The 21,509-nt window shown below is 27.6% G+C and overlaps 3 protein-coding genes across 12 annotated transcripts; all 3 read right to left on the bottom strand.

Annotated features, from left to right (window-relative positions):
* Window positions 1-201: 201 nt before the first annotated feature.
* LOC119678337 (transmembrane protein 245-like) lies at window positions 202-8,421 on the bottom strand. 9 transcript variants are annotated; one of them, XM_038090109.1, is made up of 9 exons: window positions 8,379-8,421; window positions 7,291-7,887; window positions 6,646-7,224; window positions 6,035-6,575; window positions 4,427-4,629; window positions 3,950-4,359; window positions 3,421-3,573; window positions 3,151-3,180; window positions 202-731 (listed from the first exon to the last, which is right to left on the bottom strand). In XM_038090109.1, exons 2-9 carry the CDS (start codon window positions 7,807-7,809, stop codon window positions 212-214), a joined length of 2,955 nt encoding a protein of 984 aa, XP_037946037.1. In that variant the 5' UTR covers window positions 7,810-7,887; window positions 8,379-8,421; the 3' UTR covers window positions 202-211. The 9 variants fall into 9 exon arrangements, with proteins under 9 accessions (XP_037946037.1, XP_037946038.1, XP_037946039.1 ...); XM_038090110.1 differs by lacking the exon at window positions 8,379-8,421 and having other exon boundaries at window positions 4,427-4,617; window positions 7,291-7,892; XM_038090111.1 differs by lacking the exon at window positions 8,379-8,421 and having other exon boundaries at window positions 4,427-4,605; window positions 7,291-7,892.
* A 2,870-nt stretch (window positions 8,422-11,291) lies between these two features.
* LOC119682796 lies at window positions 11,292-12,130 on the bottom strand. Of its 2 annotated transcripts, none has more exons than XM_038096307.1 (4): window positions 11,768-12,130; window positions 11,585-11,712; window positions 11,447-11,524; window positions 11,292-11,395 (listed from the first exon to the last, which is right to left on the bottom strand). In XM_038096307.1, exons 1-4 carry the CDS (start codon window positions 12,093-12,095, stop codon window positions 11,315-11,317), a joined length of 615 nt encoding a protein of 204 aa, XP_037952235.1. In that variant the 5' UTR covers window positions 12,096-12,130; the 3' UTR covers window positions 11,292-11,314. The 2 variants fall into 2 exon arrangements, with proteins under 2 accessions (XP_037952235.1, XP_037952236.1); XM_038096308.1 differs by having other exon boundaries at window positions 11,585-11,667.
* Window positions 12,131-19,283: 7,153 nt separating this feature from the next.
* LOC119676240 (jerky protein homolog-like) lies at window positions 19,284-20,123 on the bottom strand. Its single transcript, XM_038087477.1, has 2 exons — window positions 19,638-20,123; window positions 19,284-19,577 (listed from the first exon to the last, which is right to left on the bottom strand). Exons 1-2 carry the CDS (start codon window positions 20,121-20,123, stop codon window positions 19,284-19,286), a joined length of 780 nt encoding a protein of 259 aa, XP_037943405.1.
* Window positions 20,124-21,509: the final 1,386 nt, after the last annotated feature.

The following is a 21,509-nucleotide window of genomic DNA, read 5'->3' as shown; positions in this document are numbered from 1 at the left end:
ATTTATTCGTGTTTTTTGTTTTTTAACAAAATAATATTTAGTTATATATTTTATATACATCTATAAATAAAAATTTTATAAAAATATTTTTTTACTCTCATTAAATATTGTTTATTTAATCTATTAGAAATGCATAATATAATGCAATTATACATAAATTGTCATATAAATAAGCTACAAAATTTTATTTTGTACTTAAATTACAGATAAATCAATAATTAATTTGATCACTTTGTGGCACTATAATTTTTGATATAATCTTAAGTTCAACTCTTTCCGAAGGTACGGTAGAACTTATAGTATTTGTTTGAGGAATAAATTTTACATTATCTATAGTAGTTTTTGATTCTGTTGGTAGATCAACACTGTCCGGAATATTTTCTTGGTCAACATAATTTGGCAATAATTTGTTCACAACTTTAGGTTCCTCTACAATAGGTATTGAATCTTTTGGCACATCAACTTTATCCGAAATATTTATTTGTTTATTATGCTTTGGTAATAATTTATTTACAAGTTTTTCTCCACCCACAGATGGTTTTGGTTTCGTTGATAAATCATTTTTATTGGAAACCTTAATATCTTCATGATAACGATTAAGTAACGGATTTGCATTGTGATCTTGTGAATCACTATTCGTAATTTCTATATTTAATTTTTTTGTAGTTCCCATTTTTGCATTCATGCTGCTTGAGACCAGGTCGGCGATTACATCGACTACTTCGGTATTGCTGCTAATTTTAATATAAAATTTATTTATTTAATATGAATACTAATAAAAAACCAATTCTTATATGTTATGCATTTTATTTGGACATATAAAATATAAAGCTTAGTGTGGTATATAAACATTATAAAAATTATAAACTATTAGTTTTCATAAGCAAAAAACAAATGTTCTGATATTGAAGAGAGAACGAAAATAAGACCATAGATCTCGAATAAAAATTAATTTTTATATTTAAATGCATTTATCGTTGTTATAGTTAAATAAAAAAATATGTCTTATTATATATTTTTTGTAAGAAATTTTATATTTAATTATATATATTATCTTTGAATATATAAAGTAATATAATCTACAATTAATTTTTTACTGGTTACGAGATATACTTAAAAAGAACGGACGGTACTTGAAAGAATATAACAGTAATGTATATTAATTATCTTTTATTCGATGGTTGTGTTTTAAATTAATTCGTATAATAATACAATACTATTCTAATACATCTGTTTTATGAAATATATAAAATATTTTTAATAGAAAAAAAATTAATAGAATAACAAACACAATTGTGACAAGGAGATTCTTTTTTATGATAATATTGGAATAGACAAGTTCTTCGGGATAACAAAGAGGGAAAAAATACATATAATGATTCATTAACCTTGTATTTAGAATATTAATAGAACGTATTAAATAAGCACAGAAAGTTTTTGAAATAAAGTGGATGAGCTGCCCAAGTCTCTAGAACTTATTCAAGCAGTTCAAACATTAAAAGTGTTAGCTTCAAATGTTCGATTTTGAATATATTTATAAAATTAATAAAAACTTTTTAAATAGGCACATTGAGGTTTAAAAAAAATTTAAGAACTGAATTAAATTTGCTTGAGTAGTTATAATATGTTTGGTGTTTGCACCAAATATTCGAATTCAAATATACCAGGGGAGTTCGAATATTGTAATGTTTGAATACGTCAAGCCATTAAACTGAACACTGATTTGAGGTCAGAGGAGCAGTGACTACTTGTATGAGTAGACTGACATTTACATATAGTAGAATTGTTGTATTCTACACTGACGCTTTAATAATAATTCGTAATCAGTGATTTATTCACTTTTGTAAGACAAGTAATTTTTTAAGTTTAACTTCTATTTATCTGGTTTTGTATAAAAAATATTAAGTAATAAAAAACTTTAAAACAAAATAGTCACATAATAATAAAGATATTCATAAAATCAATTAATTATTATTATAAAACGCATATAGCAAACATTTTCTTGACATATTATGTACAGTATTATCAGAACATTTGCTTCCAAAATATGTTTGTTAATATACAGTTAGATTTTAAAATATTTTTGATGTTACAAGCTTAATTTTAAATATATAAAACTTTAACTTAAATTAGAAAGTATAAAAATATTGCCATTATTTATTAAAAAAAAAATATATAAGAAAATATAATTATTTAGTTTCGCTTTTCATTATTATCAACATAAAAGTATATGGAATTTAATATTATTTAGATTTATAATATTTATTACAAGGAAGATCGCTTTATATAAAAATGAAATATTATTCTGCAATTAAAATTGTATAGGAAGAGTAAAACTTAATTTTAGTAAACATTCATATAATCATTAAAAAAAATTCTAAATTTTAGTTTATTATTTACATTATGACATTGATTGGAAACATTGATTGTTTATTGCAAAACAATTAATATATATAATATTATATATATATCTATTCGTAATACTTAGATACACGGGGTTTAGGACATATATTTTATCAGTGCAAATCTTTTTTGCATAATTAACAAATATTTAATTAATACTATTATATATAACTATTTAGTTTATTTAGTTATTAGAAATACATATTTTAACATGTATAATCTACATCAAAATCAAGTCTGTTTTTATGCAATATTCATTGTTAAATATAATGTTAGTAAATTAGTAACGTGATTTAGTAGAGTGTCCTTTGTTTTAGTATTAACAGTAGTATATATTAGTTAATTAACAAAATTCGAGGTAATTTTCTATTACAGTTGCTTTGTAGACGTACTTAAATCGTAGAATTTCATAAGAATTTGCTGTTGACTAAATGCGTTAATTAATTAAAATCATACAACGAATGTCTGCGTGCACTAAAGAAAAAAAACAAAACAAGGAATGCGTAAGGAAAAAAAATAAAAGAAAAATTAATATAATTAATTTTTAATAAGCCGAAGTAAATTGATTTTTGTTAGAAATTGTCAGAGAAAATATGATATATGAGAAATTTTTGTATAATTAAGTGAAACATAAAATTTCAAAAACGCAGCCAATATTGAATTCATGAAAATAAAACAGAATTAATTTGATTTTGATTTGATTTCATTTAACATCAATAAAATGCGTTGTTCTTTAAATCAACTCACGTCGTGCGTGTATCTTCATCTGAACTACGTCTGCAAATGAACAAAATATTTAAAAAGCTTAAAAAATTATAATTATAAACATTTAGTTTATCTACTTTAGTGTTGTTCCTCTTAGAATCTCATGTCTCTATCAAACTAACAATTTATCTTATATGCTCTATTAAAACTAGCATTTCACGCTTAAAATAGATAACATTAAAGCAATACTTATTATAAATCACTTACATAAATTAAAAATACTTTTTCTTAATTTTTATATCTTAAACTGACCTTGTATCATCATTGGAGCGCATTGCAACAGCAGCAATTTCAACCATGCCAATAAAGAAACACAGCATAAGTGGTCCAAATATCGCGCCTTGCCAGCCAAACCAGTACATGCCACCAGCTATAGCTAAACCAGTTAGATAAGGATGACCGCCACTAGTAAAGTAAAATATTATTAATAATATTAAATAATACGAGTATAGGGAATTATTTCATTTATAAATTATAAAATTAAATTTAACCAGGCTAAAGATTACTAATAAGTGATAATAAGTAACATTTATCAAATTTTTGTTAATATTATTAATATTCGTATATCTTAAAAAATTATTTTTTGTACAAATATTTCGGACTACTGCGTAAAACGTCTTCTGTGTACCGACGTTAAGCCCGATTAAAATAAATTTTATTGAAATATATTTCGAAATGATAATTAATGAATGTATTATCTATACGAAAGATTTTAAAATAAACTATCAGTAACGTAAAGAAGACTCTTTTAAATAACATTTAGTTTATTTGTAAAACTTACCCTTTCATTTCTGAATATATTGCTGCTTCAAAATAAGGTGGCACAAAAAATTGCATTAAAAATAAGAAAATGCCTGCATAAAATCGATCCTGTGCTAGCCATAATTCCAAGAACGCAGGCAGTGCACACCAGTAACTACCCAAAAATGGTGCAGCAGAAAGAACAGCGGCTAATGCTGCCGGTAAAAATACAATACGTGCACCACATATGGTATGCATAAACCAAGTAAAAAGACACGTGAAAATAGAGCATTTAAATAAAGAAATTAAAACTCCAGAAATTGAATTATCCAAAGCATCAGCAATTTTTGTGCCCGAAGATGAAAATCCAAGATACTTTGTTATCTGCAAAGGTGCATATTGAACATTGCTACTAGCCAATAAATAGAATAGAGCAGTAAAGAAAACGATCTAAATAAAGAAAATAATATTTATTTATATTCATTTTAATATAATAAATGTATATAAATATATTTACCATATCAAGTATAAATTCAATACATGCTTGTCCACCAGATAACAGTAATGAAAGTATATCACCCGTAAAGGACATAATCATTGAAAGGTTTGTACGTATTATATGCCATAGTGATTCTGCTACTTCCAATATTGTTTGTGTGTTACTCTGCGCCCAGCCGATGATACCCTGTTTCGCCACTAAAACTAGCTCTTTAAAATGTCCTTTATTAAAAACACATTGCACTTTGTTAGCAAAAACATGCAGTGATGAGGTGATATATAGAGTGGGTAAGGAGTTTCATAGAGGGAATTAAATGTGTTTATGTCAATTTTATCATCTCAATTGAAAATATCTGTCGATACTACCAACTCGCGCAACAACCCACTGATAGGGCTGTGTGACAGAGGTAACTGAACGCGGACAAAACCGACTCATGTCTGTAACGGCCCACTTAGTAAGTAATTGTAAATATCTTCCTTCGTTAAAAATTTTTGTTACTCAGTATTTTTGTGCATTAAAAAAGCATTTTTATTTATTAACAACGCAAGGTGTCTTTATAAATCTCATTTTAAAACTTATCTATGAGTGTGTAGTAATAAAACTTGAATGGCAGATACAATTTTTGTGACAATGAAGCCAATCAAACAAACCTCCTTTGAATTTTGGTTAATCAGCAATACTCTGTAATTTCTTTCTTATCTTGAACTCCAAAGATTTAAAATTAGTTATAATGGAGTCATGCGCTCAATGATCAAGTTGATAACAGTAATGAAATTATATCATAGTCCTATACATAGTCTTATATATGTGTACTAATTACAGTGACTTATTCTTACATTTAGCTTATTGTGACTTATTAAAATCTGCGATATCTTTACCTGAAACTTTCGTTAATATTTATTTTGAAAGACATATGTGACATATTGTTCCAAAACTCTAAGGGATATTAGAATTGAGTTTTAATATCCCAAACAATATATTGTTCTAAAACTCTCATTAAGGGATATTAGAATTAAGTTTTAATATCCCAAACAAATAAAATTGTTGTTATTAAGTATATATATTTTGAAATGACTAATATTGTTAATTAATTAATGAGACTATGCATTTTGCAGCAGTTTATAGATCGATTTGTGTGAAAATAAGTTTAATGTGAAGAAGATATAGTATTCCAAAAGTAATTTAATTGTGTCTATATTGCTACTGTGATAAACACTTGAGTATTTATAAATAAATATATTCAATTATATGTTAAATTAAATTTTAAGAATGTTAAAATATGGATTCCATCACATATACTTTATAAATGTATCTTCTCACCGTTAAGATATTTTAGTCGTTAGAGTTGAAAATGCAATTGTTATCAGGAAAGTCTTTAAATTAAGACAATTATGTGTATGAAACTTTAATGATTAATGTGCAAAAGCTTATATATTGTTATTAAACACCAAAGACAGATAACATTTGGACAGTTAAAAATGTTAATTTAGTTATGATTTTTTTTTTACTTTTGGCAATGTGTACAATATTTACAAAATTTACAAATATTGTTAGTTTTAACGCACACAAACACATTTAGTTGCGGATTAATTATAGCAATTTTGTTAATAATAAACTTTTACTTACCAGGATTATCAACAATTTCACCAAAAGTACTTTTTAGTGCTTCTGTCGGCACACGTGGTCCATAACTTGTATCGGATTTATTGAAATCAATCCAATATTGTATCAAACGATCCCAAACATCTAAGATTTGGTCTCTTAATTTCGTTGCATGCACTGGATCAGCTTCAGCTAACCAATCATTTATATATGCTTCTATTTTTCTTCGTCCATAGTGATGTGCATTATCTAATGCATCATCTAGTGAGGATTGTATATTAGCTGGTAATATATCCACTAATTCCGGTCGGTTGGTAATAGTTTTATTAATGAGATCTTTTCCCATATATGCAACTTCAATAGTTTCTGAATATATGTTAACGCAAAAGAATACACTTAAAAAGACAATAATGAGTAACATAAGTATGATCATTAAAACTGACGTAACCAAATCAACAGAAGATTTCAGCGAATTTCTGACAATGCCATTGATTTTGTAATTTAATTCCAAAATGCCTGGTAAACACAATGGCAAAATTGCGGAGTGATGTTCAATTGTCCAAGACTGCAAAATAGTTTTGAAAATGATTTCATTAAATATAAAATATATTAAAAATATTTTAAACAATAATAACCTTAATATTATTATAAAAATCATTGAGTTTACTGTAAATAAATCCCTTTAAGCCAGTTATATCTCCTAAGGTGTTGAGTAGATGCAATGAAATTGGAATTGCTGCCAATATACACATCCATGCGTTACGATATAAAAATGTTGTAATACATGCATAGAAGAGAAACTTAAAGTAATTATCGCTTATATTTGGTTCATTATTAACTATGCTAGGTTCGATTGTTTCTACAGAATCCATTGTCTCGCTTAATGATATATCTTCAATGTCAGAATGCAAGCTTTGCTTTTTCTCTGCTATAATTGCCATGGATTTCTCGAAATCGTTTTTGTTTAACAGTTTTTTTAATTTTTGCACTAATGTGCTCGAATCCTCGTTCATTTGTAGATGATAACCAATAGAAACAATTACATAAATCATTATTACAATTAATACAGGTACTTGAAATGCTCCTAAGAAGCTGCATGCATAAGTGACAATGGCCACCCAAAGCAATTGTCCAAAAATAGCAAAACGGGAACTTAGTTCTGGTTTCCATAAAAAGTAAACTGACGTCAAATAAATAGATACAATAACAATTAACTGCAAATAATATTCCAATTAGTAAAAATTTAATTTAAATAATTTAGTATTATTGTTTATACATACCAAATAAATGTTAAGATAACTGATTAAATCTACGAAGGTTGTATGTGAAAATACAATTAATTTCCATACTGCACACAGAAAACCTTTAGGTGCATACGCAATCAACAATTTAACGCTAGCAGCTATACCGAATCCAGCGGTTATAAGCTGCCAATGCTCACGAAACCAATCAACCAACAATCGTCCACAATGTTCTGTAGCTTCCATTGGTCCCAAGCATATTGAGACAAAAACGTTTGAATCTTGCGCTTCTAAACGTTCAAACCAACTATTAAGTAAATCGGCCAGCTTCTTTTTGAAAGGAAAAAGTACAGCGCCCATTAAAAACGCCCATAACAAGGGTCTGACGAAAGGGCCAAGTATGAAACACACAGCAACGAGCGCACATACTCCAGCCGCGATTAAGAAATTGTACATTGCCGCTCTGAAGCTTTCATTATTCTGAGATCGCATCCGCATAAACTTGTTGAGTACGCTGTCGAAAGAGCGATCTCGTCGGATAGAGTCTGAGCGATTCATGTTAACGTTTACTTAGAAATAAAGATCACAAACAAATTTGAGATGTTGACTGGTTTTCCTAGTTTAATTTAAAAAGCTCTGAAAACAAAGAACTAATTATTTATTATAAAAGAAGAAAAAATCAGTTTCTACTCTAATACATTAGTAAGAACATTAAATTTTAATAACGTATTTTTACTGCAAATTTTAATTTCGAAAAAATAATCAATTCAATTTATAAATGATTTTTTATCTGAGCCGGCGAAAGGCATGTATGTATGTGTAAGGTGTTGCGTTTTGTTAACAAGGTCACAGCTATACCAACAACCACAATAAAAAAAATGTACAAAGTTCTTCAATTGATGCCGACTTGTTTAATTTGTTTGTTATTTACTACTTCAGTTTATTATTAAAATATTAATATTTTTTTGAAAGTAACACAATTTCCACTTATTTACTCAAAATATATTTAGAATTTTTATTAATTTAATTATAAATTTCTGCATTAGTCAACATATTTATTAGTTTCGCTTTTATTACACTACATTTAAATCTAATAAGTAATAATTTATTGATGCATTTATACACACCATCAAAACAAAACTTTTTAAACATTTTATTTTTTAATATATAGAAATTAAAACTTCATAGAAAATTCCAAAATTTTCCGTGACCTATGTCCCAATATGCTATATTTATCAACAAAATTACGTCACTTTTGAGGTGTTTACATTTTGTTTCGTCACATCTGTTTACAAAAACCAGGCGTGCTTCACTAGATGTAACACTTTTATTCTTAAATAAATTACAATTTAATACCACATTCACACTGTCTCATTTAGGTGGTTTTGCTCATAATAGCCACTAATGAGAATGATTTACCATACAAAAATCTTTCATGTTAATGAGCTCATTATCAATAAATCAGCTCATTTAAGGCGAAGAATGTCGAATGCCATAGCTGATCTGTAAACAAAGGCACCGAAGAAGTAAATATTTAGTAAAATCTTTGTATTTATAAATTGAATATGTAATTGATATATAAAATAATATATAATAGATTTAATATATCAATTCCATTTAGAATTGTTTTGTGTGGTATATTGTTAAATGAAGTTTATAAAAGTTATATCGACTGCATAAAATGAGCTCATTATAATCTGAACGTTCACTCATTAATATATATAAACTTTATTTGTGATAAAGTATAAACTGAGAACGTAACAGAAATAAAGTACCAAATTTCGATCTTTACACAGATTTTTATGAAACAGCTTTGTGTAAAGTCTAGTGAGAACACCAGTGCCGCCCAAAAACACAATACAAAAATTTAAATTCAAACCAAAGCAGCTGATTTACACACCAAAAAAAATTTTAAATCAAATAAAATGTATGAGTAAAGTTTGTGTAGCATTACACAGTGTTAATTAAAGTACTACGAGTAGCTAGTGGAACAGATCTATTATGTATTCTTCATAATTACCAAATATTTGCGCAATAAAAATTGATTGTGTACGCTATTCCACCTCAGTTAATTACCTCGAAAATGAAATTAAACAAAATACATTACCATATATATAAATTACAAACAATACTAAAATTGTATAATATGAAATAAAGAAAGAACTATTGAGGAGTTAACAAAATATATGAAATATTAATGATTAATTAAATATTGCACTTTTGTCTTTTTCACATATTGAAAAATTTTTTGTTCGTTTATGTTAAACATAATAAAGTGCTTCAAGTCAATTATGCCGTATTTACTTAATGCTGTTTGGATATATTACAGACGAGCGCGCTAAATTATCATTAAGCAACTTCAAATGATTATTTTAAAAATACTCTGACCGACAGTATATATTAACATTAAGAAGTTGCTGCATCATATTTTTTTTTGTTACTGAAAAAGCAAGAGAATTTTAAATTCAAAATAAATTCGCTTTAATTTGGGTAAAAAGACGCCGTTCGTTCAATTTGAAAGTAAAAATGTTATTATTGAAAGTAAACTTTTGAAATTAACTTTTTACTATGAAAACTAAATTCATAGCAAGAAGAACATTGTTCTCAAATCTGTATTGTTTAGACTTTGACAACCAAAGAACTGCTTGAAATTTGTTCCATTTTTTATTTCGTTTCACTTGCATATGCAGCATTACCATTTCTAAAAACCTAAATGATAAATAAATTGAGTTAAATTCGGTCATTTAAAGACCATAAATGATCATTAACAACTGCTAAATGAGCAAATAAATTGTAATTTAGCCCCATAATGATAATTTAGCTCCCGTCTGTCAATGCTATTATTCATTGCTAAATTTGTTTTAAAAAACTTACAAAATGACATTGTACAATAGGCAGTGATGTTAGAAATATTAAACTTTATAATAATAAAATCACAAACAAACAAAAAAGAATTCAATTTTATTTTCAAATTTAATAAAACACAAGTAATGTTCAACACTGTTTGCTTTCAATGTGCATATATATTTCAAATTTTATATAAAACTTATTAAAACAGTTTGACAAATTTGGTTTGACAATTGTTGCGTTGACAGTTATATTGATATATTTTAAAAACCTTCAAATTGTTTGTTGTACGTAAATAAATTTGAAAACTCCTAACCAAAAATAATAAATAAGTGTAATATATATAAATAAATAAATATTTACATAAATGCAATGCAAAATATCCCTAGGAAATTTCATTTTACTTTACCTTAATTTACTCAAACTCGCACACGGTCATAATATGTCTTTGAAAACATATTTACAAGATCTAATACATGCATTTTTAATATGCTTTAAAACCGCTTCGTATAAACGTGTTGTTTATTTAATATTTTAGTCCTGGTAACCCTAAACGAATGCTAATGAAAACGTCAAAATATTCGAAATTTAGAAAACGTACATAAATAATATTTAATATCTTATATATTCGTATATTTAAATAAACATTCATCTATTTAAAATTTAAATTAATTTTTTAAAAACTATTAAATGGGTAAGTATTTCTCAAGTACTTATACATAATATATGCATAAAACCATACATTTCAGATGAAAAATTGCAACAAATATTTCGCTTGCGGCCATTGCAAGATTCTGTAAATGTGTTGCGCTCTCAAAGTTATATTAAAAAAATTGTTAAGTTAACTTATAAAAGAGAGATTAAAAATTTGGTAATATATGTGTTGATAATTTTCAAATAATAATATTTTAACAAAATATTTTTAGCTAAATGTTGAAATGAGTGTTCCACAAGCAGAAATTATCTTACCAGATCCTAAAACTTTACCGCAGATTAAGTTAGAAATTACCGAACCGAGGAGAAATGTTAGTAAGAATCATTGATTGATATATATATACAATATTCATATTTTTATTTTGTTCTAGGATGACGAAGTTATAAATGATTTTAAAGCAACGCTAGAGTGTCTACAATTAATATAAATGATTTTATTTTATGTTAAAATATTTTGTATTTTGGCAATTGCCATTTAATTTTATTGTAGAAATATTAATTATCATGAATTTTCAGAGTTTATAAAAATTTTTTTCAAATTATTATAAATCATCTCCAAGCATTCCACCGATGGTCGTAAGTTCTGTAAGAAAACTGTATAAAAATTTGCTTGAATTAATAAAAAAAAACTCACATTAAAAATTACAATAATTGGGGTCTTATTAAAAAGACGTTTTTTTGTTCTTAACATTAGAATGTAATGTACATCTAACTGTAATAAAAAAGTTATATATACATTATTTATGTATAACAAATTTTGTTTTCAACTTACATCTTGAATGACTTCGTTTATGACTACATCATGAATATCTGAGGCAGAAATAAATCTATTGGATTTGCGTGAAAAGCATCGTTCTGTTTCCAATTGCAATGCAAAATTATTACATATCAATAGTTTTTCTATACGATAATTTAAAATGGTAAATATTTAGCAGAAATTGGATGAGTTTTGTACCTTTCTTTATTATGTCTGACATTGATTTAGCAACATACATAAGATATGTCAAAATTGCGGTAAACGCCAACCATTCACGATCGCAAAACAATTGAAGGTTTTTTGTAAAGTATATAAATCTAAATGTAGTATAAGTACTTAAAAAGCAAAGTGTAAGTAGTATATTACATATTTTATTTTGTTTTTGTTTGTTATAGTTTAGATTTGTTAGTTGCACTTGAATTGAATCTCTGCTGTAGCATTCGATGTTCAATTCTAGATCTGCTTCTTTGGAACCCGTATATTTCTGTTTAATACTCTGATACTTATATATTAAATCGTTTGCCATTTTTATAATTTTATTATTTACCAATAAAACATATTAAAAATTAAATACTGTTAAAGTAAAAATTTATGTATCTTTAAGAGAAATTATATTTGCAGCAGCTGTTTTATTTGTTAAAATCGCTTCTTACTTTGACATAAGACGATTTTGACATTATGCTTCATAGTTTTTTTTATTACATTTCCTAGTTAGATTTGCTTTCCTAATGTTTTGGTCAAATTTCTTTATTGCATAATCAAAATACGTATTATTTGTTTATTTCAATGTGTTTTGATAGAAGTAAGTACATTTTTATTGTAAGTATTAAAGTTTCAATGAATTATGTACAGAAATGCATGAAATAAGTGCACCGTAATTATCGAAGACGCAAGTGTTCAATTTTTATGTTTAATGGCTTTAAGATGTGTGTTTGATTGTGCATAAATAAATATAAAATTCATATTTTTATTTTCAGAAGACTCTATTATATTTAGAAATTGGCATCCTACCATTTTAAAATATATCTACTTATTTCTATAGTGTTTATTTTGTTGCATTTGACGTTCATGCAATTTTATATGTAAACAATAATAATTTGTGAAAACACAACTTCAACAAATTCGAATTTATTTACAAGTGCGAAATATCTGTCAACGAAATGAATGTGCATGTTCATTTGTTCATTGCTTTTCAGTTTTCCAATATGGCGGCTGCGATTTCGAATGACGAATTTCTCACATTCTCTGCCCGCTGTTGTTACTAGTTAACGAAATAGAAGGCATTCGGTTGAATACGGTGAAGTGAAAAGTTGTCGATTTTTAATTAAAATAAATAGTTTCACCATTATAATTTAATAAGAATATAATTTAGTGGAAGAAAATGCGTAAACGTAAAGTTAAAGTTTATTTATAAAAGAAGTAATAAATCTTGGCGCACGACGTAAGAAAAAGCCATAATTAATTAAAGAAAAAACCGAATTCAGAAATTAAAGAGCAGTGGTGGATTACAACAGCAAAAAAATTTTTTTGTTACGGTGCTTTATAAATATGAATAAAAGTAATAATTTATTTTATATAAAAATAATATAAGTTGTGTACTAGTGAACTTAAATATATGAGTGCATTTTTAATGAGAATTTGTTATGGAAATTTTTATATATTCGGCATTTTTTAATATATTGATTCTATAGTTATGTATGTCTGCTGTTTATAAATTAAACACTTATGCTGTGCTTACTAAATTGAGTGCGTGAATATATAGTTAGATAATTTATAAAATATTTTGGCTATTTGTAACCAATTTATTATTAATTGTTTTCTTATTCGATATAAAAACGTTTGCCATGTTGAGCATTCATTTACATTGCTTCAATATAATATATTCACCTTTACCATGGAATGCTTTGTTTTTGTTTTTGCACTTTGTGTCGCGTAATATGTTGAATTTCTCGTCACCGCTTCAGTTATGTGGTGAATTTTGTTTATGGCGTGTGTGTATCTATAATTTTTTTAATTACTGTTTGCAATTTCTTTTTAAAACTTTGCAAATTTAATTTACTTAATGTATTTGATTTAATCAAATAAATACCCGATTTTTTTTTACAATAAGCAAATTTCATAAATTTGTTCTATAAATTATATAAATAAAATGATATGAATGTGATGAAATCTGTATTAATGATAGGAGCAAAAGTTTTTTTTAAAAGTACATCTATGGCCTACTATTCAGACATTGTATACATATTTTTAAGCATGCATTTTAACTTGTTGGTTTCTAAAATTTTTTCGGTAACGCCGATAATAAACAAATTTCAATTAGGCAAAGGTCAGTACCGCTTTAGACACCAAAGTGTCTGCCTGAAAATAAAAATGCAAGCATATAAACAATTAAATGTATTAAATATACAAAAATGTAAACCGTATGAGATTGCAATATGACTGTTTGAAAATTAAAGAAAACCAAAAGAAATAATTTAATTTGTATAATATTAAAGTAAATAATAGAAATGCAGGCAATGAGTTTTTTAATTTCCATTAGCTTATCCTAAATTTTTTAATTTTTTCATGCCAAAGTCGTCATTTGTTTTGCTAATTTTTGACATGACGAAACATGTTAAGCGCAAATCTCAAATGTAGTCAAACACACACACACATACATACACTCATACGCATATATAAACGTTTTCTGTTAATGAGTGTACTCAATATAAGCAAAAATAAAAATAATTCTACGCAGCAGACGACGCGATTCATATATTCATTCCTACATACAAACATTTCAACAAAATGTGTACACTTTGCTTACTTACAAAAAGCTACAACTAAATTCATTCATTGTCATACACACACCTCACATCATCGTCATTGTTGTTACAGTCTCCAACCGCACTTTCCCGCACTCCATAGCTGTTTTGCAAATTTTGTATCGCCTCGTATCCTACTTTCTTTCTATTTGTTTGCTAAATGTTTTTGTCAACAATATATTTTTCACTGCATGTCTTTTTTTTTGTTTGTTTGTTTTTTTTTTTTTGCTTTCTTAATGGTTGGCACATAAAAAAACTGTGGAATAAACTAAATTATATCACTTGATCTTCAAATGTTTTTGGTTTTTGTTCAAGTTAAGCTATCGCCCGTTGGTTGGCTGGAGAATTCAGTTTAAAGTCCATATTGTGCTTGTATGAGATGGGGGTTCCAAAGAAATGAATTTATCTAAACATAAACCTTCTTTTCTGATTGGAACTTAAATTTCCAACTGTACCAAAATAAAAAAAAATGATTGTCGTTGAATTGAAATAGAAGAAAATGAAGTCTTTTAAATAAAACCTAAAGTATTAATGATTTAAATATTTTGGGCCAATACAATATACATATATAACATAAAGTATTAATGTAATGTTCATGTTAAACCATATTTATTAGATTTCTTATCAACCAAAATCTGTTTTTAAAATTATACAACATCACTTACAACATGGATGGCTTTAAACTCAATAGATATTGCGTTGTAAAAGGTTTGACGAATGAATCATATGTATATATTTCTTCAGACTTATGAGCGTCGCTGGGTTCTTATTAAAAACAAAAATATATTTTTATGGCCGTGTGCGAGTTCGAGTAAATTGAAGTAAAGTAAACTGAAATTTCCTAGGGATTTTTTGCACTGCACTTATGTAAATATTTATTTATTTATTTATTGCATTTATTTATTATTTTTAGTTAAAAGTTTTCGAATTTATTTATTTATTTAACATTTTATAAAATTTTCACAATGGTAGTACCTAATTTATTTAATTTTTATCTAATTTACCCTACTCGAAATTCTGATAAACACCAACATTCGCTGCCATACCGACATAATTTATTATTTCCCTCAATTTACCATCAATTTACTCGAACTCGCACACGGCCTAAATATATTTAATTTTAGTTACAACGGTTTTTTTTATTCACCGTTACAGTTTGTATTACACCTTTATATATCACAAATAATTTAAGTTGTGTTTTAGGTGAGGTATATATTGTATATCTCAATACCCATTATATGCATCATGTATAACCTGATCATACGTTCCTTTTCGGAAGGGTCTGTTATTACACAATCAAACTTTCTTTAACTAACATGGTCTTCAAAGAAAACTCAATCGTCTCGTTTTTCGAAAATTTTCAACGAAATTTTCAATGAATTCTAAATACTGTGGAGGAGACCTATACTTCGATAGGGAAATATGTTATTTAAGTCTAAAATTTGCGATTGGATACTTGAGTTGACTTGATTCCGATTTAAGTTGGATAGATCTGCTTTTTGATATGTTGCGTCCCGAAACTCTTCAACTATCTTTATTAGAATCTCGAATCTTTAAAATCAAAGCGATATGCGCTGCGATTTGAAACTGTCCCGCTATAAAATAATAGAAATAGAAAACTGTTAACCTTAATTATGCAGACCTGCATTGAAAAAAAAACCCAAACATAAACCAGGAAAAGTAAAACAAAATTTTGAATTAACAACATTACTGAACAATATAATAGTAAAGACATCAGAAAAAAGAAGAAAATCAACATACCAATGATCAATGTAAGACATAGTTGGTTACAGAAGCTTTAACAACGGAACTCTAAAGTTTTAAAGTCAATTCAATAGACATTTGGATCTTAAAGTCAAACTTTAAAATCCAGTAGCAAAACAGGTCTATTTGAAATTACACTCTTTTTTTTTGTAAAGAAAGTAATGACACACGTATCATTTCAAAAATTAAACTTTTGCGTGTTTTTAATAATGGGCTGATCTTACTTAGACGATCACATCTAATCTTCTGTGCATGGAAACTATAAACTTGTTAGTGTCGTTTTGCAACTAAGTTTTATTGTTAGAACCTTAACCTTCCAAAAAATTTTCAATATATCCTATAAATGCTCTATCGAGACTTTATGAGCGGTAGATTATCTGTTCTTTTACGATCATAGTATAGTTTTTTAGCATTTTGTTCTTCTAAAATTTCTTTTACGTATCTCTTTTGGAAATGTTATCCTCACTTTTTCTGGTTAACTCTGCTCGTGTAATATTTTTTGTGAAACAGCCTAGAGAAATACTCAGCTTATTCAATGACAGTTCGTGGTGTTTCTGAATAGACAATAAACTTTCTTTTAAAAAGAGCTGTTTTTGGATTTTCCTTATTGCGCTGATTAGCAGCTGTTCTTTCTGTCCTGTTACTTTCCTTGTTTGACCTCTTCTCTGCCGGTTCTGCAGGTTATCCCACTTCTATAAAACTTACTTAAAATACAATACACAGTGAACAGTGAATCGTATTTATTTATTAATTATTTTTCTGATTTACACAAATGATTATTCTTGTGATCTCTAAAATTAGAGTAAATTTTTCGAACAGAAATCATCGCTTTAATATTTTTGAAAATCGTTATGGCGTATTTATGAAAAATGTATTAAGCAAAATAACGATATATCGAAAAAGGTGTTAAAGATGGTGTTGAAGTAAAGATTTCTTTTAATGGAAATAAGTCTACAGAAGTATAACAGACGAAAATAACAAACTTACTCAACTTAAAATACGGCAATCATAGTAGAAAAATATGAATTGATATTTTAGTACTAAATTAAAAGTTAGAGAAATACACATGTTAGATACTTAAACTTGATATCATTAAATTTCATAGATAAAGAATCCACTAAGAGTTTACTGAAATAAATAAATTGGTACGTCAGAAATGGTTGTCTAATTTATACTGCGGATCCCTACAAAAATAAACTTGTCGAAATATTGAAGATCCTTTACATTGTCATAATAAAAACACTACTTCTTAAATACTTTTGAACTTCAAATGCCTTCTAATACTTATCATAGAATATGAACAGTACCTAATGTACCTAATCTATATTACAGAATAGATCACTGCTATTTCATACACCTGCAAATATCTATTAAAATATTTTTGGTTTAATTATTCTTGTATATTAGAATGTAAGTGCACTACTTTGAACTATCAAAAGCTGCATTTAATTTGTGTTGAGCTGCAGATGGTGGGAGCACATATTGGGAATTGTTGAATTTATTCGTGACAAATAACTGTTTAGCATATAGCTATATTTTGATCTCTTTGAGACCGTATGCTTCAATGGAAGATACAGGTACTTATGCTGATGATATTCTGATCTTAATTAAGCTAGTACTATTCTTGGTGCATGTGAAAGGCGTCATTTTTTCCGGAAGATGTTAAGCAGGGACCTATTACGAACCATAGTCTCGACAGATGATACTACATCTGTGTGGAGGGTTATCAGTCCACGTTTGTTAGCTTAAGTTGGAATGGTGACCTTACATACCAAGCCACATTTGAGCACAAATAATGACCTGTTGTGAAACCACTAACAAAAATTATGCTTACACGTCAGATCAAGAAGACTACTAGAAACAGTATATAGATTATTGTCCTCAAGTGTTAAAAAAACACTATAACAAAGTATAACTTTTACCTTTACGCTCCTGACACTTACCTTCTGATCAAATTCCCGCGCTTATCCAATAGGTAAATTTTTTTTATTTTCACGCTTGCAACACTATTATACGCATTCTGTTAAAGTGTTAAAATTTATCAAAGTTTTTTTATAATGGATCAAAAATTAGAACAACGTGCGTGCATCAAATTTTGTGTTGCAAATTGATTCAAGTGTGCCGAAACTGTTAAAAAATCTTATAAAAGGCCTTTGGTGATTTGTGTGTGTCGCAACCACGAGTAACCAATGGTTTAAAAGCTTCAAAAACGGTAATACAAACTTGAATCATGATGAGATCCCTGGCCGCCCAACAACTTCTGTTACTGAAAAAAACATTGAATCGGCAAAGCAGATCGTGTTGGAAAATCGTTGTGAACCGATTAGAGAGATTGCAGTGTTGTTGGGCTTCTCATATGGATCGGTCGAACACATTTTAACTGATGTTTTGGGTTTGAAACGCGTCGCTTCTCGGTTGCTGGCAAAAAAGCTGAATTTCATTCAAAAAAATCCACAGTTTTTGGCCGAAAACTCCACCAATATCATCAACTAAGCACCGTACTATCCAGATATGGCCCCGTGTGACTTTTTCCTCTTCCTCCGACTCATATTGCCATTGCGAGGAATGCGTTTTGAGACCAGAGAGGCCATAAGGTAAAAATCGCCACACGAAAATACTTCGAGTTCTTTGTATAGACGCCAAACAAAAACTAATCGTACGATTGTGTTAAACTTTGAAAGAATGTGTATAATAGTGTTGCCAACGTGAAAATAAAAAAAATTTACCGATTGGATAAGCGCGAGAATTCAAAAATTAAAAATTAAAGTTCTTTTTTGATCGCAAGGTATAATAACAATAGTAATATTGTTAAAAAAAAGTTATTTGGTCGTCTATATACTATAAGCAATATACCAAAAATATAATTTAATATTAAATAATATTAAAAAAATATAAAATAATATAAAAAATATAATATACAGTGGACGTCCAATATAACGAATTTTATGTTGCACCCCTTGTTCGTTATATCGAAAAATTCGTAATATCGAATGTTATACATTTACCTACCAATATGGTTATTTTTAGGAGATTTCATATATTTGAGTTCATAAATTAACTTTTAAACACGTACGAGTATATATTTATTTAAAAGTATTTTTTATTCGGTTGTTACAAAAATTATTTATAAGAAAGGACGCATTCAATCATAGTGTAGAGTAAAAAAAATCATTAATTTTTGTTTGTTTTTTACTACACTCAAGACTTTTCTGAACAGCTTTTTCTTGTAGTTCTCTTAGTACAGCTAATTTTGAAGTTTCATTATTGTTAATCGCCCACTTTATGCATTTTTCGAAATGATTTATGGCATCTTTATGTTTAATAATTTCTAAATTATTTTCTTCTATATTTTCGTCATCAGATCCATCATCCTCGTCCGAGACATCGATGGTATTATCAGCATTATTCCATTTATTAACTTCGTATGTACTAATGTCACACTAACAATAAAATTGAAAATATAATATAGGATATTTAAGCATAATTGTATTCTTTGTTACATTAGGAAAAACATTTTGAAGTAATGTAATGGTTGTTTCAGTTACATTATCATTCGTTCGTGGTATAAGCTGAGCCAAAGGTATATCGTCCTCTTCATCGAACTCAATAGAATTAAATGACAAAATATTAGCCCAACACTTTTTGATAAGATCTTCTGACAATTTTTGCCAAGCAAATGACAAAAGGGAAACTGCATCATAAATATTAACTTGTTTTAGAGCGCTTGAAATATTGTCACAACCTTCAGCCACAATTTTGCTCAAAAGACTATTGCGATAGTGTAACTTAACAAGCCGTATAACGTTTTGATCCATTGGTTGTAGCAACGGAGTGACATTAGGTGTCAAAAATATTGTCGATATTGTTCCATCTTCAGTAACTTTTATCAACTCTTTTTCAGCTGGATGACTTGGCGTATTTTGTATATGATAAACTGAATTTGTGAACAACAGATCAGTGGCGCCTGCATATATGCATTTTGCCATATATAGGCATTTTTCTCAGAAAAAAAAACGGACAATTACATGCATATTCTAAGCTGAGTAATGCTAGTTTTATAGTAAAATTATATTCAAAAGCATAATTTGTATAAAACAAAAACGAATAAGAAACAAAAAATTTTTTGTTCGTAATATGGAGCAGAATTTTTTTTTTCGTTCGTTATATAGAACAATCAATGTAAATATTTTGGGTGTTCGTTATATCGAAAATTCGTAATATCGAGCGTTCGTTATACTGGACGACCACTGTAATAATATTTTTTATATTTTTTTTTTAATAAAAATTTTATAGAAACATTTGTCAACAGAGATTTTTTATGTTTTTGTATTTCATTGAAACAAAAAAGTCGGAGCCCACTTTGAGGTGAAGGTATTTTTTTAGTGGTAGTTACCACTAGTTTAGTGGTAGCAATTAAAAATATTTCAATATTAAAATAATATTTATATAATCATTTTGCAATCAAATTTTTAATCTTTCAACAATTTAATTATTTCTATAGAAATCCTATCAGAAACTGATAATTGTTACATGAATGAAATATTTTTATTTAAACATTCAATGACTACCACTAGTGGGGCTAGTACAGTACAGTGGTGGGTTCGTGTCGATAATACGCAATCTAAGCTGTTATCTTGTATACTCGTTGTTATTTTATGTATATTAATAAATAAAATAATTGATTAAGAAACTACAAAAGTATTATCAACATGAAATAATAAATAAAACGTATAGAAATTATTAATTTTTTATTGACGAAGAATTCCCAGAACTATGTTTAGCTCTCCTCGTTTCTTCTTCGATAACCACATAAATGCAAAATTGTGGCGGCACGTTTATTTTGATTTTCATCAAGTTAAAATTTGTTGTCAAAGTATGCGACAAACGTGCTACGTCAGACATTACGAATCGTGAAAACTTTGCTCATCCCCCGCCGCCTTTAAAATTGCTCGTATATTATTTTGTAAGCCAGCCCAGCCATACATGTAAAATCTGAAATGCCGGTCAAACAAGTTTTATCTAAAAAAAAAAGTTTTGTTTTTTTTATTTTTTTATCCCGTTTTTATACATCATTCGTATATTGGCAATATATTTATTTTCAATACTGTTTTTCTTGTTGTATTTTTTTTTATTTTGTTGCATTTTCTTTTAGATTTTAATTCGTTAATTTAGTTTAGTCACTTTGTGTTCATGCGCAATGTTTATAGCGGGCAACCTAGAGTCCACACGTTTTTGTTTTTGTTTTTGCTATTTTGTGTTTTGGCATTTATTTTACAACTTTCCTACAAAATACTATTCTTCTTTGTTTGTTTGTTTTGCATTGTCTTTCAGGTTTATCGCTTTCCGCTTGGTTTCTTCATTCATTGAGGTCG

The sequence above is a fragment of the Teleopsis dalmanni genome, chromosome 2 (genome assembly GCF_002237135.1).
Source record: "Teleopsis dalmanni isolate 2A chromosome 2, ASM223713v2, whole genome shotgun sequence".
Lineage (NCBI taxonomy): Eukaryota > Metazoa > Arthropoda > Insecta > Diptera > Diopsidae > Teleopsis > Teleopsis dalmanni.
Note: the sequence above shows the minus strand (reverse complement) of the source record. Positions and strands in the feature narration are given on the sequence as shown.

What these genes read in the sequence shown, in the direction of transcription:
- LOC119678337 (XM_038090109.1), bottom strand. Translation starts at nt 7,809, where the DNA reads ATGAATCGCTCAGACTCTATCCGACGAGATCGCTCTTTCGACAGCGTA. An exon ending in TGAAATTGTTGATAATCCTG is followed by an intron (nt 4,630 to 6,034) that starts GTAAGTAAAAGT and finishes TTTTTAATAAAG; the next exon opens with GACATTTTAAAGAGCTAGTT. An exon ending in CGCTCCAATGATGATACAAG is followed by an intron (nt 3,181 to 3,420) that starts GTCAGTTTAAGA and finishes GTTCATTTGCAG; the next exon opens with ACGTAGTTCAGATGAAGATA.
- LOC119682796 (XM_038096307.1), bottom strand. Translation starts at nt 12,095, where the DNA reads ATGGCAAACGATTTAATATATAAGTATCAGAGTATTAAACAGAAATAT. An exon ending in GTCAGACATAATAAAGAAAG is followed by an intron (nt 11,713 to 11,767) that starts GTACAAAACTCA and finishes ATTATCGTATAG; the next exon opens with AAAAACTATTGATATGTAAT. An exon ending in CAATTATTGTAATTTTTAAT is followed by an intron (nt 11,396 to 11,446) that starts GTGAGTTTTTTT and finishes GTTTTCTTACAG; the next exon opens with AACTTACGACCATCGGTGGA.
- LOC119676240 (XM_038087477.1), bottom strand. Translation starts at nt 20,123, where the DNA reads ATGGCAAAATGCATATATGCAGGCGCCACTGATCTGTTGTTCACAAAT. An exon ending in TTCAAAATGTTTTTCCTAAT is followed by an intron (nt 19,578 to 19,637) that starts GTAACAAAGAAT and finishes TTTTATTGTTAG; the next exon opens with TGTGACATTAGTACATACGA.